At 45.0% G+C, this 18,743-nt stretch overlaps 1 protein-coding gene across 1 annotated transcript in view; it reads right to left on the bottom strand.

Moving 5' to 3' along the window:
- Positions 1 to 18,743, bottom strand: part of LOC109897905 (A disintegrin and metalloproteinase with thrombospondin motifs 10-like) — a 67,469-nt gene that overhangs the window by 42,208 nt on the left and 6,518 nt on the right. Inside the window, exons 3-13 of the mRNA XM_020492561.2 lie at positions 13,587 to 13,957; positions 9,321 to 9,480; positions 8,863 to 9,065; positions 8,313 to 8,396; positions 6,787 to 6,932; positions 5,579 to 5,622; positions 3,068 to 3,173; positions 1,689 to 1,835; positions 1,376 to 1,517; positions 589 to 696; positions 318 to 463 (exon numbers count right to left, since the gene is read on the bottom strand). Coding sequence (XP_020348150.1) covers positions 318 to 463; positions 589 to 696; positions 1,376 to 1,517; positions 1,689 to 1,835; positions 3,068 to 3,173; positions 5,579 to 5,622; positions 6,787 to 6,932; positions 8,313 to 8,396; positions 8,863 to 9,065; positions 9,321 to 9,480; positions 13,587 to 13,957 — 1,657 coding nt within the window. The remainder of the gene's footprint in view (positions 1 to 317; positions 464 to 588; positions 697 to 1,375; positions 1,518 to 1,688; positions 1,836 to 3,067; positions 3,174 to 5,578; positions 5,623 to 6,786; positions 6,933 to 8,312; positions 8,397 to 8,862; positions 9,066 to 9,320; positions 9,481 to 13,586; positions 13,958 to 18,743) is intronic.

Raw genomic sequence — 18,743 nt, forward strand, 5'->3', positions numbered from 1 at the left:
CTTTTTATTAGTTAGCTATCCAAGCCAATCAAACTCCTCAGTAGAAACACCAGAGAGAAGTCAGTTTGCCACTATCTGTGTTAAAACTTTATTACGGCTGTCATTGTCGCACGTGGGTGATTATAGTGGGGTGTTAAAATGATTGGTGGTAGACTGATGTCTCTCATCCTCAACAAACAGTTGTGCTTGGAAGTTAGGAAGAGCCAGTCAGATACAATCCTATGACTTTACAGTCGTACAGAGGCTGGGAATCCAATGGCAAATCCCTATAGACAGAGTTGAGATCCACATCACCCTCCATCTGCAGCACCACTCACCTGGGGCTGTCACAATGGCGGATGGAGGAGGACACTCCTCCCCCACAGGTACGGCTGCACTCTTCCCAGGGAGTCCAGAGACCCCAGCCGCCGTCCACCCCCTCTGGCCTCGTCCCGTAGACCACACACACTCTCTTATAGCACCACTAAAATACACACACAGAGGAGGGACAAGCTGTGGAACTATTTTATTATTATTTTTTTTTTCAAATTGACATTTGCACACCAAACACCCCCATTTCTGCTGGAAATGGAACATCCCAGTGCTTACCCCTTTCTCTATGGTATTGGTTTGACAGATGGTTCCTTCGGCGGCGGGTATGCTGCTGGTGATGCAGCGGTTGCTCTTGCTCATGCACCACAGCTCACTGCAGACTTCCTGCAGGCACAGAGAGAGCTGTTAGAGTGCGTCCATTTCAGCTCATATAGAGACAACAGGCCCTGATGAGCCCAGCCAGGAGGGCCCACTGACATGGAGCAGACGGAACCAGGTTGGTTCAACTACCTCTGGTCTCTGTGGTCTTAATGTATTTAAGACTTATGGCGTTGTATTTTATTGTATACATATGCTCTGACTACATAGTATCAATGATAATGACACTATAAAGTGCTATTTTGTTCCAGATGTCCGTTCACTCAGCTGTTGGGCCAATAAAATAGACTGTCTAATAAAATGAAGGTAGCACAAGACTTCTTCAGAAATTCTTAACACATGGGGACAAAATCCAGTGGGACTGGATAACAAAAAGGGGGAAAAAAACTCTAGCTGGGAGACAAATAAATATCAGTCCAAATCCAGGGGCTACTCTGTCTGCCATCATGCTGCCCTGGTCAGGGTGGGCAGAGAGCCAAAGATATGCCAGAGGATAATCTGCACATGGTACTAATGGATCAGACAGTTGATTGGAGCATGGCGCTTGCAGCACCAGAGTTGGGAGTTTAATTCCTACACGGGCCACACATACAGTACTGAATGTATCTGCCTGGTAAAAATGACCATACAGCCTTATTAAGCGAGTTCGAGGAGGAGGAAGAAGATGAGGAAGGTGATTAGGTACCCCATATTTACACTGCCGAGACTTCACTCCATATTGGAAGCGGCACTGCTCATCTGCATCGTAGGCCTGGCCGGGGGCCGTAGTGGGGTACAAAAAATCCTGCTTGGGGGGGACGTTGTTGAGGCAGGAACCCATGCCTGAGCTACAGGGATACAAACAGGAGAAGAGACTGAAAAAGAGGTCCCAACACAACAAAGATGGACGTCACCTCACTTGGAATGCACTCAGTTAATCAACCCCACAATAAACTCATGATCAACTTTATAACTCCTTATGCTTCCACTTTGTTGTACTGTATGTGCTGTACACTCACTCCAGGAAGTTGGTGATGTAGTCTCGGCTGCAGGCGGACCAGACGAAAGGGTTGGTCTTCATGGTGATGTGTGCAGCCATCAGCTTGGCTGTCTCCTGACTACGGGAGCCACAGCCGTTGCCAACTCCGTCATGGTTCATCCCAAACCTGCAGGGAGAGAGAGGTACTGTGTTGATATATCACCTGGTCAACTGAGTATGTGTGAAATATTGGGGTATTGGTATCGGGCAAAAGGCATGTTCTTTACTCATATATCATCTCTGTTAAACTCGTATTAACACCATGAGCTCTGTCTCTGAGGTCTGTGCAGATTTAACAGACAGCAAAGTATCTCTGTGCTTTCACACACACACACACACACACACACACACACACACACACACACACACACACACACACACACACACACACACACACACACACACACACACACACACACACACACACACAGTTAAAGACTAGGCCCGCCGTCTAGACAGCCCCAGGGTATAAGCACCCCATCCAGTTCAAAGGTACCTGGACTAGCCATTAGGGGGGAGCACCAATGGGTTTGCCACCTGTGAAAATACCTCTGAGGCCTGTTTGCGCACGTAGGTAAATGGCACACTCAATTACTTAGCAGAAATTGTCGATTTTCAAAAATGATACAAAGTAATGGCTTTCGAAAGGAAAACATCAGAATCCTCTTTCATGGCAGGGAATGAAGAGGCTTGGAAATGTCCGGTGGAGCATACACCTAGATAAATATGTATGCATGAGTAAGTGAGGCAGATCGGCTGGTATGCCAGGCCAGCAAGTAAAACAAAATGTCTTGGAGGGAAGGTACAAAAGAAATGCCTACTGCCAGGCACTGTGGTAGGCCCAGAATGAAATACTGTACCGGCCACACTCGTAACTTGTTCCACTTGTTATAAATAGCACATGACTGAAAGAAAATATAAAGTTATTAACACGTTCTCAATTGATGGAAATTACTCATGGAGGTAGTTACGTAACTTCTCCCTCTGGTACGGCTCTAATCTAACAGCAATCTCGCTAGTAGGTTGGGCTTGATAAGTTTAGCTCAGGTCAGCCCAGTCCAGGGGTGCTTGGGTAAGGGCAGGGGGCATGGGGGTGTAAGGGAAGAAAGGCAGGACCAGAAGCCAGGTACAGGGGCAGGGTCTCCTGTGTGGGGTCACAGGTAACACCAGTGAAAGAGTGGTCTGTTGAAACAGCGCAGGTCCATAAAGCAGAAACAGAGCCTAATGCCAAAGGGTGTGTGTCAAAGGTGTGTTTATGATGACTGTAACGAAGGCTAGAACTGGGGCTCTGATGATTTTCCTGGTCAGGTCCCGTGGTCAGTAAAAGGGTAATATAGGTGATGTGGGCAAGCTCCTTACGTGTGTCCTATTTCATGGGCGATGGTGAAGGCTGTGGCCAGGCCAATGTCCTCGTTGATGCTGCAGCTCCTCTCTGGCTCACACATCCCTCCCACTGGTGCTAGACCTGGAACAGAGAGACACACAATACTGTCACTAACATAGCCATACATGTCCATTCACATTCATACATACAGAGATTATGCAAATATCAAAATACATACAGTTACATGCTAACACATAACATACACAGGTAACTGACAAAATAAAGGACAACATAAAGTGTCTTATACTATATATACAAAAGCATGTGGACCCCCCTTCAAATGAGTGGATTTGGCAATTTCAGCCACACCCGTTGTTGGCAGGTGTATAACATCGAGCACACCGCCATGCAATCTCCATAGACAAACATTGACAGTAGAATGGCCTTATTGAAGAGCTCAGTGACTCTCAATGTGACAACGTCATAGGATGCCACCTTTCCAACAAGTCAGTTCGTCAAATTTCTGCCCTGCTAGAGCTACCCAGTCAACTGTAAGTGCTGTTATTGTGAAGTGGCAAAGTGGTAGGCCACACAAGCTCACAGAACGGAACCGCCAAGTGCTGAAGCGAATAATGCTTAAAAATAGTTTGTCCTCGGTTGCAATACTCACTACCGAGTTCCAAACTGCCTCTGGAAACAACGTCAGCACAATAACTGTTCGTCGGGAGCTTCTTGAAATGGATTTCCATGGCCGAGCAGCCACACAAAAGCCTAAGATCACCATGCACAATGCCAAGCGTAAGCTGGAGTGGTGTAAAGCTCGCCGCCATTGGACTCTGGAGCAGTGGAAACGTGATCTCTGGATTTATGAATTACGCTTCACCATCTGGCAGATGCCAGGAGTACGCTACCTACCGACCTCGAGATCGGTGTGGAAGAACTTGACTGGCCTGCACAGAGCCCTGACCGCAACCCCATTGAACAACTTTGGGATGAATTGGAACACCGACTGCGAGCCACGCCTAATCGCCCAACATCAGTGCCCGACCTAACTAATTCTCGTGGCTGAATGGAAGCAAGTCCCCGCAGCAATGTTCCAACATCTAGTGGAAAGCCTTCCCAGAAGAGTGGAGGCTGTTATAGCAACAAAGGGGGGACCAACTCCATATTAATGCCCAGGATTTTGGAATGAGATGTTCAAAGAGCAGGTGTCCAGATACAATCATGTAGTGTAATAGGTAATAGGTAATGTAGTGTAATAGGTAATAGGTAATGTAGTGTAATAGGTAATAGGTAATGTAGTGTAATAGGTAATAGGTAATGTAGTGTAATAGGGCATTGTGCCACCAGAACAACTTCAATGTGCCTTGGCATTCTACGAGTGTCTGGAACTCTATTGGAGGGATGCGACACCCTTCTTGGTGTTTCGTTGATGGTGGAAAACGCTGTCTCAGGCGCCACTCCAGAATCTCCCATAAGTGTTCAATTGGGTTGAGAACTGGTAACTGACACACACACACACACTTTAAACCCCCTTTGAGAACCCTCTTTCAAAGTCACTGAAATCTCTTCTTGTAGCCATGGTAGTGAAAATAGTGGGCAACTGGACATTTTTATACTTGACCCTAAGCATGATGGGATGTTAATTGCTTAATTAACTCAGGAACTACACTTGGGTGGAAGCACCTGCTTTCAATCTACTTTGTATCCCTCAGTTACTCAAGTGTTTCCTTTATTTTGGCAGTTACTTTATATATTTATATATTCTGCATCTACATGTCACTCTAAAGGCGTCCGCATGCTTTAGTTTGGCTGGCGGCTAGCGGAACTCGACTAGCCGAACAGAACGAGTGCGCTCGCATACTCCTTTAAAAGAAAGATCGCTTGAAAAAACGAGAAAAAAACGGCAATAGTATTGTTTGTCTGTTAAAAAAGTCTGAATTAATCTAAGATAACTCAAGAAATCTGTCATTAAATTTTACGTGTTTGCCGAAATGATCTTAGCTGCGCAATTTTACATCTAACTAAGATGTTCAGTGCAGTATTTTTCCATTTAAAAAATATGCATGAAAACGAGTCGACTCTCGTTGCATGACAACAAAGACTTTATTGACGAATCACTGACGAAGGGGCGTAGACTTCGGCTGAAAACTCTGGTATGCCTCCAGAAAAAAATGTATGTGCCTGCACAACCCCAAAAAAAAACGAATCGAAAACGTCACTAAATCTCGTTATAATATATGCACAAACTCTACCAAACTGTTTTGGCTGGGAAGCATGCGGACGCCTTAAGACTGTGCTAGTCAGTCATGCTGGTCAGTCAGCTGCAGCAGAGATGTGGTAGTTAAGTACTTAATAGTGAGGGAGTGAGAAGTGAAAATGAGGGCAGTTTTCTGAGTCACATCCCCTCCCCTGGCTGCTCTAGATTATATATAGTCTGACACTGAAGCTCAGTGCTTCCCAACAAGCGACCTGTGTGCAGTGTGTGTAACCAGGGTTAGCCCTCTCCTGGGCTGGGCGGGGGCAGGTTTGACCAGATGTCCTACCTAGGGTTCCACATGGCTTGTTCTTGTAGATGCAGATGTCGTACCTGGGAACAGAAAGGAAAATAAACCAGGCCATTTACTCAAATGAATAGTCTGGCAGTCGGTGCTTCCACACCCTGACAGGTACTCACACTTAAACATACATTGAGCAAAAAGCATTCACACACGTAATCACACACAGACTCTCTCTCACACACACACACACACACACGCGTGCGCATGCACACAGACATCCACTCTTTCTCTCCTCTCTCTTCTCTCTCTTTGTCTCTCCCTCACTCTCTTTCTCCTCTCTCTCTCAGAGGCAGTTATGGACACACACCAGACTTGATAAGTGACTGATACGGTCTGAACAATGGCAGGAAATAAAAGGATGGTTACTGCAGTGTCCTCTGGACATTTTCAATCCCTCTTTGATAAAGGTTTTCATATAAAGAACCTATTCTCACAGATCTAACATCCCAAGACACTCCAAGAAAAGAGAATACAAGCGAGTAGGAACAGTGGCCCATGCATGGGCAGAGCAGCGTTTTTCAGTGAATGGTGCTCTGTTGTATCTCTCTACAGTATTGTGTTACTGCTGTTGCTGTTTTCCCCCTAAATAGGTCGCCTCTCTATTTCTGAAACTATACTTTGCTTCCTTGGCCCGGCTCAGGGCTGTCAGATTCAAGGCAGCTGTACTCTGATTCCTTCTCTCTCTCTCTCTCTCTCTCTTTCTCTCACTACCTCTTTCGTTCTTTCTCCCTCCCTCTCCACAGCGTTCTCCCTCCAGATGCTCAGTTGAGCAGAACAGCCTAAGTTTCGTCACTCCAGACAGGACCAGACACAAACGCACACTTGGCAAAAATGAGAGGCCATGGGGCAAGAGAAAGAGCCAGTGAACTCAGAGGGCAGGATATGGAGTCAGTTCTTACTAAAACCCTAATCCAAAGAGGAATAAATTGAGCACAATATATTATCTTTTCCAATAGACTCAATAGTGGATCGTTAAGGAATTAGGCTAGAGAGGGTTTAATTATGTGTATTGACAATGCTAGCTTGTGCCCTTTGGTACTAAGAGCTGTATTCTGTCTTAAGATCTGTGCACTTATCTCGAATTCTTGAGCAAGTCTCCCATTGAGGTCAATGAATGACTTATGTGAAAGTCTGAGTTGTGCATGCTTATCTCACTGAATCACTAAGAATGTTCCGGTGCTGGGAGTGCTGACCTGGTGATGAGCACGGCAGTGTCGTGGTGAGCGATGCCGTTGTCTGGGATGGCATTCCCGTTGCCATTCCGGTTCTGGATGGATTTCTGCCACTTACAGAAGCTGTCCAGGGACTTCCCTGCATGGTGGTTGATCTCTAGAGTCGGCTGACAGAGACAGAGAGGGAATACAAACTGAAACCAACATAATCTGGAAGAGTACAGTGAAATAATCAAATGACTGTATAATCACCTTCAGGTTTTCATAGATGTGCCACTTTTACTATCTGCAACGACCTGACAATAATTTACAGGCCTGAAGGAGTAATGAGACAGACATTCCCCATGTGGAACAATAATACATTTTTACTACATGAACAGAATTGACCAGTTCAACCATAGCTGTGCAATGAGCCTAGTATTAAGCAGCCCAGCCCTCTGCCACGGGGCTATTGGACTGAGCTGATGAGGACAGGAGCTCCCTCTGCTTTGCTCTCTCGCTGCCATTGGCCGCCTTGGCAGAGGTGAGGGAATGCTCTCCTGGCCACAGCTGGCTAAGGCTCGTAACACAGGAATGCCCATGGTGGTGACATAACTAGTAATTGTCTCATCCCACAATCCTTCATCTCTGGGCTCAGTGGGCTAGCTAGTCTATTTTGTTTTCCAGGGGCAGTTTTCAGCTGGAAATGACAGACCCGCTCCACTCTTCTCAGCAAGACTACTTTTGGTCTTACCCCAACCTCAACAGACCAAACAGCAATAATAATACTAATACTACTGCTAATGATCATAACATTTATTTATTCATTTCTTTCTTTGTCAGATGGCATATGCCCGGGGCAAATTACAGGGGATTATTTTCAGCTGTCTAGTATGAATCATACAGGTTGTTATTAGACTGCCACGGTGTCTTCACCGCAAAACCACTAGTCTCCCTCAGATACCATTTGAATCATCCGTAGGAAGGCTTATTAGGTCCACATTACGTCAGAGAGTGTAACCCTGTCCTGGCACTCAGTCTGACCGCATGCCGTTAGCAGCACGGGGCCTGGCTGACTGGCCTGGTGGACAGGACCGGGACCAAACACTGACATGACCTTCATGTCAATCCCCAGGCAGTAGGTGGATAAGACACTGGGCCACAGTGAGGCGTGCCTGCCTGCCTGCCTGCCTGTCTGCTTGCCCGCCTGCCCGGCTGCCTGCACTTTTTCTAGAGCCCTTTTTTCTAGAGCACTAATGTGCGTCATATCAACGACCCGAGAGGTCACCAGCAACAACAAATGCAGTCATGGCTGGGCTGCTTGGCAGGTCGCTCTCTCTCCACTGCCACAAACGGCTCCGCTTACAAGTTTACACCGAGAGCAGCGGAGGAAAGACACTTAAGCCAAGAATTTGACACAAACAAGGAGCTCATAGATGCTGGCCCAGGAAACCAAGCTGGACTGGACTGGGATGCGGAGCAGAGCAGAGGCAAGGTGGATGGATGCAGACTCCACTGAGTCCATTGAAAGGCAGAGATTTTTCCAGAATGGGTCTAGAAAAGAATACCTGGTCCTCCATGAGCAGGATGAGGCGGGTCACCACGATGTTCACTGCGTTCCCCAGGCTAGAATCCTGGAACAGTTTGGCAACCTGACCTCCAGGGAAACAAGAAAAGACCAGTCTTAAAAAGAGCTGACACATCATTCATCACTATCACTTACAACCCAAGGGAAAGACACTTGTCATTATTGACACAACTCGTGTAATTTGGGTTACTTTACAATGTGCTTCTGTAGTTTCCTCTGAATGGGCTTTTGTGACAAGATGGATGCAGAACAGTAAAATAAGGCCAACCATTCATTAAAGGCATTCCAGACATGAGTGTGTGTGTAGCCATCTGAGCGACAGGGTGTGAAGTGATATCCTGTAAAAGAACTACTACTGCAGATGTCATGACCTCAGCTACACTATCTGCAGGTGAAGACAGGAGAACCATTCAACACAGTAACAACAATCCTAGACTCAATCCTCAACAGTCACAATAAAGTAGGACAATAGGAATATCATACTTTTCCACCCTGCAAGTTGTAGTGATCTGACTCGATGTGAAACTTACAATATTCATGACAGCCAGGATGTACTGCTCGATGTCCCGGCGGCCGTGGTACCCCACCATCATCTTGTCGGCCACCACCAGTGTTTCTACGTAGCGCTCTCTGCTCACAGACCTCTTCAGGGGCAGCTGGCCTCGGCTGATGGGGTTGGGAGGAGTCTTCAGAGTCCTCTGCCACCAGGCCATGCCTTTACCTGGCTTCTCATCTGAGACACAGTCACACAGACAGAGATAGGGGCTGATGGTATAGATAGAGGAAAGGGTACACTACCTGATAAGAGCCACTCCACAACATTTTGACTGATGGTAAGAGTGATATTAAGGTGAATGTATTAAAATTAGGTTATTATTCCCTGTAAACTGAGACTGCTGTACAGAGTATCATAAACTATGCTAATACAATCGTAAGTTGGAAGTTTAAAGGGTCTTGTTGTGCCCAGTACCCAGACAGCTCTACCTACCGATGACACCACAGGACTGGTCCATGTACTGGTGGCGAAGAGATGACCTCTTGTAAACCACATGGGGGCGGCCCTTCCCCCTCTCCGCCCTAGTGAGGTTTTCGGCCGGGGTCAGAGGCTCGACGAGGTACTCTTCACCGCCCGCCACGATCACCCCCTGCTGGAAAAGCCAGGGGCCCTCTGAAGGTTGGTGGTGACGGGACAAGAACTGACATGCACGGAAGTCCCTACAGTGCCTTGCGAAAGTATTCGGCCCCCTTGAACTTTGCGACCTTTTGCCACATTTCAGGCTTCAAACATAAAGATATAAAACTGTATTTTTTTGTGAAGAATCAACAACAAGTGGGACACAATCATGAAGTGGAACGACATTTATTGGATATTTCAAACTTTTTTAACAAATCAAAAACTGAAAAATTGGGCGTGCAAAATTATTCCGCCCCCTTAAGTTAATACTTTGTAGCGCCACCTTTTACAGCTGTAAGTCGCTTGGGGTATGTCTCTATCAGTTTTGCACATCGAGAGACTGACATTTTTTCCCATTCCTCCTTGCAAAACAGCTCGAGCTCAGTGAGGTTGGATGGAGAGCATTTGTGAACAGCAGTTTTCAGTTCTTTCCACAGATTCTCGATTGGATTCAGGTCTGGACTTGAAGCCTGAAATGTGGCAAAAGGTCGCAAAGTTCAAGGGGGCCGAATACTTTCGCAAGGCACTGTATCTCTGCTGTCTGTCAGGCCATTTACAGTAGCACTGTCTACAGCCAGCCCTGTGACACCTCATCTCCCCTCAGTGGATACACTACACTGACACGCACACAAAACCCACACACATTCACATACAGCACATACGCACACACACATAACACACACATGCATACCAACACAACACAAACACGCACACATATTATCTATCCTGATGCCTAGTCACTATACCCTGCCTTCATGTACATATCTACCTCAAATACCTTATTATTATCTATCCTGATGTCACTATACCCTGCCTTCATGTACATATCTACCTCAAATACCTTGTTCCTCTGCATATTGATCTGGTACTTCCTGTATATAGCTCCACATTGATCTGGTACAGGTACTCCCTGTACATAGCTCCACATTGATCTGGTACTGGTACTCCCTGTTTATAGCTCCACATTGATCTGGTACTGGTACTCCCTGTATATAGCTCCACATCGATCTGGTACAGGTACTCCCTGTATATAGCTCCACATTGATCTGGTACATGTACTCCCTGTATATAGCTCCACATTGATCTGGTACAGGTACTCCCTGTATATAGCTCCACATTGATCTGGTACATGTACTCCCTGTATATAGCTCCACATTGATCTGGTACAGGTACTCCCTGTATATAGCTCCACATTGATCTGGTACATGTACTCCCTGTATATAGCTCCACATTGATCTGGTACATGTACTCCCTGTATATAGCTCCACATTGATCTGGTACATGTACTCCCTGTATATAGCTCCACATTGATCTGGTACATGTACTCCCTGTATATAGCTCCACATTGATCTGGTACTGGTACTCCCTGTATATAGCTCCACATTGATCTGGTACTGGTACTCCCTTGTATATAGCTCCACGTTGATCTGGTACAGGTACTCCCTTGTATATAGCTCCACATTGATCTGGTACATGTACTCCCTGTATATAGCTCCACATTGATCTGGTACTGGTACTCCCTGTATATAGCTCCACATTGATCTGGTACATGTACTCCCTGTATATAGCTCCACATTGATCTGGTACATGTACTCCCTGTATATAGCTCCACATTGATCTGGTACTGGTACTCCCTTGTATATAGCTCCACATTGATCTGGTACTGGTACTCCCTTGTATATAGCTCCACATTGATCTGGTACATGTACTCCCTGTATATAGCTACACATTGATCTGGTACTGGTACTCCCTGTATATAGCTCCACATTGATCTGGTACATGTACTCCCTGTATATAGCTCCACATTGATCTGGTACATGTACTCCCTTTATATAGCTCCACATTGATCTGGTACATGTACTCCCTGTATATAGCTCCACATTGATCTGGTACATGTACTCCCTGTATATAGCTCCACATTGATCTGGTACTGGTACTCCCTTTATATAGCTCCACATTGATCTGGTACTGGTACTCCCTTTATATAGCTCCACATTGATCTGGTACTGGTACTCCCTGTATATAGCTCCACATTGATCTGGTACTGGTACTCCCTGTATATAGCTCCACATTGATCTGGTACATGTACTCCCTGTATATAGCTCCACATTGATCTGGTACATGTACTCCCTGTATATAGCTCCACATTGATCTGGTACTGGTACTCCCTGTATATAGCTCCACATTGATCTGGTACTGGTACTCCCTTTATATAGCTCCACATTGATCTGGTACTGGTACTCCCTGTATATAGCTCCACATTGATCTGGTACTGGTACTCCCTGTATATAGCTCCACATTGATCTGGTACTGGTACTCCCTGTATATAGCTCCACATTGATCTGGTACTGGTACTCCCTGTATATAGCTCCACATTGATCTGGTACTGGTACTCCCTGTATATAGCTCCACATTGATCTGGTACTGGTACTCCCTGTATATAGCTCCACATTGATCTGGTACTGGTACTCCCTGTATATAGCTCCACATTGATCTGGTACTGGTACTCCCTGTATATAGCTCCACATTGATCTGGTACATGTACTCCCTGTATATAGCTCCACATTGATCTGGTACTGGTACTCCCTGTATATAGCTCCACGTTGATCTGGTACTGGTACTCCCTGTATATAGCTCCACATTGATCTGGTACTGGTACTCCCTGTATATAGCTCCACATTGATCTGGTACTGGTACTCCCTGTATATAGCTCCACATTGATCTGGTACATGTACTCCCTGTATATAGCTCCACATTGATCTGGTACTGGTACTCCCTGTATATAGCTCCACATTGATCTGGTACATGTACTCCCTGTATATAGCTCCACATTGATCTGGTACATGTACTCCCTGTATATAGCTCCACATTGATCTGGTACATGTACTCCCTGTATATAGCTCCACATTGATCTGGTACTGGTACTCCCTGTATATAGCTCTATTGTTGTGTATTTTATTTTATTGCTCTTGTGTTGCTATTTTTATTTTTATTTGTATTATAATTTTTAACTCTGCGTTGCTGGGAAGGGCTCTTAAGCATGTATTTCACAGTTAGGTCTACATCCGTTGTATCTGGCGCATGTGACAAATACATTTTTACTTGATTTGATATAGTACATACTGTAACTATCCCTGGCCTGGATGATAATCATATCAGTCTCTCATCAGCCTGGGCCTAAACAAACACAGGCTCTCACCTCGCTCCTAAACTGTTCTGTAGGTCAGATACATAGGGAGAGTGATCCTATCTGAGTGGGGATTCATGAGTCTTTCCACAGAGAGGAGATGGGGAGACGCTGTAACACTTCCCCTGATTAGATCTTTTGGCTGCAGCCTCCGAGGGTCACACTGAGTCTCTACAATAGCGGCGCACTTTCAGAGTGCACCTAATCCTGTAATGTGTTTAGTGATGCTCTCGTGGACACACAGCGGATTCCCTGCTGAATTAAGTTACGCTAGTCTGACCACAAGTAATTATGTGTGGGGTTTATTAACACTTTGCGAGCAGATTAAATCCTTGGTTGTATTTACCCCTGTTATTATGGGCCCAATTAGTTATTAGCTGTAAAGACATCACAAGAATCAATGGACAAGGAGAATGCTTTTATCTGTCAAAGGGCATATTGGAATTGTATTATTTGACTGATTTCATTAAATCAAAAAGGTCTGCCGTGGGCGGTGGTGCTAGCTGGCTACTGAATGGTCGAGACGTACAGCTGTGAACATGCCTTAGTGATGTTATGAGTTGTGACCAGCAGGGGAAGTCTGGTGATAAGAATGGGCTTTGGGAATACCTTGTTTACGCAGGTGCATTACCGTTCCAGGCCTAGAATAGTATGTGGCCAGACAGATGCCCTGGTCTAGTCCAGGGTCAGAGCTAACCTAGTACACAGAATCATAATGTTACACTCAGAGGAATCCTCTGGAGCTCCATTAACCCTGGGTCCCCTGAGGCCAAGGACAACAGCACAACAACACAACAGGGCAACAAGACAACAGGAAATCAGGACAACAAGACAAGAGACTATAGGACAACAGGCCAGTGGTGCTAGCAGTACTAGATGGGTCAGGTTCTTACCAGGCCGTTACAGTTGCTGAGAGCCACCATGCTGGAGTGGGGCTGACCCTGCAGGTGGCCTACATAGAGACACTGGGGGGCATAAGGGTGGCTCCAGGCCAGACGGCCCCTCCTCCAGTACTCCACACGGAACTGGTGGGACAGCAGGCCCCCCTGCAGGGTCAAGTTGAGGAAGAAGTTAGTTTTGGTGGTGGAGAGTTGGTAGTACAGCTGGGACAGGTCCTGTTGCTGGTCCTCAGCACTGCGGTGGCTCCGCCGGTGGTGGTTGGGGCTGTCTGCACCTCCATCCTCTGTGTCCAGGGTCTCGCCCTGCGGCCCCACACGAACCGGGATGACAATTTCATACTGGCCCAGGCTGGACAGGAACGTAGCTGGACAGAGACAGAGAGAGGAGAGAGAGAGAGAGAGAGAGAGAGAGCGACAGAGCACAAATGTCAAATTTGACATTTCAATTCAACTTTGGTAAAATATACAGTATGTGCATTATCATCCAGGCTTAAAGCTCTCGAGGACAGGCCAGAGTCAGTCGTGATTAGTGAGATTCTTGAGGACTTCTCAGTCTACGCTATCCCTCCCAAGGCCAAAGGATGTCTCCATGGCAACCCTGAAATCGTATACTTCCTGTCTCCGGCTTTGCGCCCGGAGATTTATTGTCCAAACACGACGCTCCAAACACTGCACTAACAGGGGAAAGGTAAACAGAAATGAGCCCAGTTTTCATCAAGGCCTTTAGCCTTGTTTTGTGGAGAAACAGCCCTCCCCACTGAGAGTAAACAGGCAGGGATTAGTGTCTGTACCTTAAGTCTATGCCCGGCCTCTCTGTATACATGGCCAGGCCAGCATAAACAAACAGCAAGCACCATTACAGCTCCCCAGATCCCTCCAACCCCTAGACCCATTTCACATCCTTCAGCACATTCTGCAACGGCCAGTTATAGGAGCTTTGAATAACTCCCCTACACCATTTTAGACAACATACACAAATTGCCCCAAATAAAAAGTAGTATTTTCATGGCATTTACATAGGAACGCCTCATGGAGGGCTGGAGTGGACTGGGCAGCATTCAGATAAAATAGATGGTTTCAAAAGTCTACCCCCAATCTCGCCTCCACCATCACCCCCTCCACCCCTACGTGGATCCACAACTGTACAGCTGCTCCGCGTGCCCTGATTGCCTGCCTGCTTTGCTCTGTGGCGCTCTCTCTGCAGCGCAGCAGTAATCTGTCCAGACACAGCCACCTGATAAGCCTGTCTAATTAATGAGTGTGAGGCAGCTAGTGAGCTGACCTGGCTCCACCACTGTTTTCATAAGGCTGCCATACGGCTGTCGGTCCTCTCCCAATGAACTGTGCCCACATGTGCAGGGTACTTCAAAAGGGAAATATGGTTGGTACAATGGAAATGAGGGGAGCAAAGTTTTCTGTACAGTATAAGAGTACAGTAGGTTTTAGTCTGGTCTGAAGGGTCGCATGGCGTCTGATCCTCTCCCAGGTCCCCTACTGGTTCAGAGGCCCAGCCATCTATAGGTCATCACACAGTGCTCATGTTATCACAAGACAACATTGGGCATAAAACTGATGGAAAGCTGCTCCCAGCTCTATGGCACCACAGGGCGAACCATTCTTCACATTATTTTGATCTATTATCTAATCCCCAGGAGGAAGAAACTATCATTACTTACCAATAAACACAACCGGTAAAACAGAGAGGCCCATAAAAGAGTGCTCACCTTTTATCAAATAAACTGCCATACGCACTACCCAGGATTTGGTTTATATGAGCTTTTAGAAGAAAGGAACCTTTAATTAGCCTCTTTAAAAATAGAAAAGGAAACGAGAACAGTGGCCCTTTTTACTGTAACGTTCCCAGAGAGGCTACTACCTCCCTTTCTCTTTTTTTATCTCTCTCTCTGCACCAGATGTGCTGCAGCTGTCTCTAGATTGGGCAGAGTGGTGAGAGGCTCTCTGGTCTCTCTCTCCAGTCTGTCATCCATGCCTGGCTGAACGAGTCAATCTCAGCCTCAGTCACCATAGGGCCCTGTCAGCAGTTCCTCTACTCAATGCTCATAGCTCTGCTCTCAGCTCTGTCTGCCCTGTCTGTCACCATCTCTGTCTCCCTCCATGTCTCCTTGTCTGTCAGTATTTCTGCCAGTCTGTGTCTGTCTGCCTGTCTGTATCCGTCGGCCTGTCTGTCTGTCGGCCTGTCTATCTGCCTGTCAGCCAGTCTGTCTGTCTGTCTGTCTCTCGGCCTGTCTGTCTGTCTGTCACGTCTCGGCCTGGGACAGTTGACTGTCTGAGTTATAAGACTGTGGTGCGGATCCTCAGTCTGAGGGAAAAGTTATACACATATACAGTGCATTAGGAACGTATTCAGATCCCTTGACTTTTTCCACATTTTGTTACATCACAGTCTTATTCTAAAAGGGATTAAATGACATGTTTTCCTCATCAATCTACACTAGCGGTCGACCGATTAATCAGCATGGTCGATTAATTAGAGCCGATAAAAAGTTTTCATAACAATCAGTAATGGGCCTTTTTGGGCGCCGATTATGGCAAATTACTTTGAAATCCACGAGGAAACTGCGTGCCAGCCTGACCACCTGTTACACGAGTGCAGCGTCAAAAGGACCTTGTGGCTGAGAGGAGCCAAGGTAAGTTGCTAGCTAGCATTAAACTTATCTTATAAAAAACAATCAATCTTCACATAATCACTAGTTAAGTTCACATTCTAAATATTGTTTCAACCAATCAAATCATATTTGTATGTATTCCTCAGAGATCCTAGAACGTAACCAGACTTCACTATATCATTTGAGGTGTAGTATATCCTATAGGACACCAAATTGGGTCAGAGAGCGACGCCTTCATGGCACTACGATGACGCGGGTGGTCTTCACTTGATCGACTGTAATTTTGTCAAATAAGCACCAATCGGGGTCAAATAAAGCTAGCTAGATAGGCAATGAGCTGTGCTTTATGGGAGTATCCAGAAACCCCGTGTCTGTTGGGAAAATGTGGAAAAGCTCAATCAAAGTCCAAGATTTGACGATATTCTTGCAGAAAAATGTAATATGAATGTAAATGTCTCCTTCACGATTTGCCCAAATGTACCTGGATGACTTCACACTAAATGATATGTAGTTTGCTCATACTTCAAGTTAAGCAATATGCATATGCTAGCTTCAGGGCCTGAGCTACAGGCAGTTGGATTTGGGTATGTCATTTTAGGTGAAAATTTTAAAAAAGGGGGCTATCCCTAAGAAGATTTATTAACAAAAGCACATTTGCGAAAAAAGTACACTCGTTTCACAAATGTCCCTAACCATAAACATCAATACCTTTCTTAAAATCAATACACAGAAGTATAATTTTTTAAACGTAAATATTTAGTTAAAAGAAATTCATGTTAGCAGGCAATATTAACTAAAGGAATTGTGTCACTTCTCTTGCGTTCATATTTAGTTCACATATAGTTAAAAGAAATTCATGTTAGCAGGCCATATTAACTAAGGGAATTGTGTCACTTCTCTTGCGTTTTACATAATTATGACATAACATTGAAGGTTGTGCAATGTAACAGCAATATTTAGACTTAGGGTTGCCACCCGTTCGGAAATATACGGAACAGTTCCGTATTTCATTGAAATAATAAACGTTTTGTTTTCGAAATGATAGTTTCCGGATTAGACCATATTTATGACCAAAGGCTCGTATTTCTGTGTTTATTATATTATAATTAAGTCTATGATTTGATATTTGATAGAACAGTCTGGCTGAGCGGTGGTAGGCAGCAACAGGCTCATAAGCATTCATTCAAACAGCACTTTACTGCATTTTGCCAGCAGCTTTTAGCAATTCTAGAAACACAGTGCTGTTGATGACTTCAAGCCTACCAACTCCTGAGATTAGGCTGGCAAAAGTGCCTATAAGAACATCCAATAGTCAAAGGTATATGAAAAACAAATGGTATAGAGAGAAATAGTCGACACATCATAATTCATATAATAATTACAACCTAAAACTTCTTAACTGGGAATATTGAAGAACTGGGAATATTGAACCACCAGCTTTCATATGTTCTGAGCAAGGAACTTAAACGTTAGCTTTTTTACATGGCACATATTGCACTTTTACTTTCTTCTCCAACACTGTGTTGTTGCATTAGTTAAACCAAACTGAACATGTTTCATTATTTATTTGAGGCTAAATAGATTTTATTAAGTTAAAATAAAAGTGTTCATTGTTCAGTCAGTATTGGTGTAATTGTCATTATTACAAATGTATATATATATATACAGTGCCTTGCGAAAGTATTCGGCCCCCTTGAACTTTGCGACCTTTTGCCACATTTCAGGCTTCAAACATAAAGATATAAAACTGTATTTTTTTTGTGAAGAATCAACAACAAGTGGGACACAATCATGAAGTGGAACGACATCGCTTGCACAGTGCTCCTTGGGATGTTTAAAGCTTGGGAAATCTTTTTGTATCCAAATCTGGCTTTAAACTTCTTCACAACAGTATCTCGGACCTGCCTGGTGTGTTCCTTGTTCTTCATGATGCTCTCTGCGCTTTTAACGGACCTCTGAGACTATCACAGTGCAGGTGCATTTATACGGAGACTTGATTACACACAGGTGGATTGTATTTATCATCATTAGTCATTTAGGTCAACATTGGATCATTCAGAGATCCTCACTGAACTTCTGGAGAGAGTTTGCTGCACTGAAAGTAAAGGGGCGGAATAATTTTGCACGCCCAATTTTTCAGTTTTTGATTTGTTAAAAAAGTTTGAAATATCCAATAAATGTCATTCCACTTCATGATTGTGTCCCACTTGTTGTTGATTCTTCACAAAAAAATACAGTTTTATATCTTAATGTTTGAAGCCTGAAATGTGGCAAAAGGTCGCAAAGGGGGCCGAATACTTTCACAAGGCACTGTATATATATATAGACTGTTGCAAAAGCATTCCAGGTGAAGCTGGTTGAGAGAATGCCAAGAGTGTGCAAAGCTGTCATCAAGGCAAAGGGTGGCTACATTGAAGAATCTAAAATCTAAAATATATTTTGATGTGTTTAACACTTTTTGGGTTACTACATGATTCTACATGTAGTACATGTTTTATTTCATAGTTTTGATGTCTTCACAATA

This window comes from Oncorhynchus kisutch, linkage group LG10 (assembly GCF_002021735.2).
Source record: "Oncorhynchus kisutch isolate 150728-3 linkage group LG10, Okis_V2, whole genome shotgun sequence".
Taxonomy (NCBI): domain Eukaryota; kingdom Metazoa; phylum Chordata; class Actinopteri; order Salmoniformes; family Salmonidae; genus Oncorhynchus; species Oncorhynchus kisutch.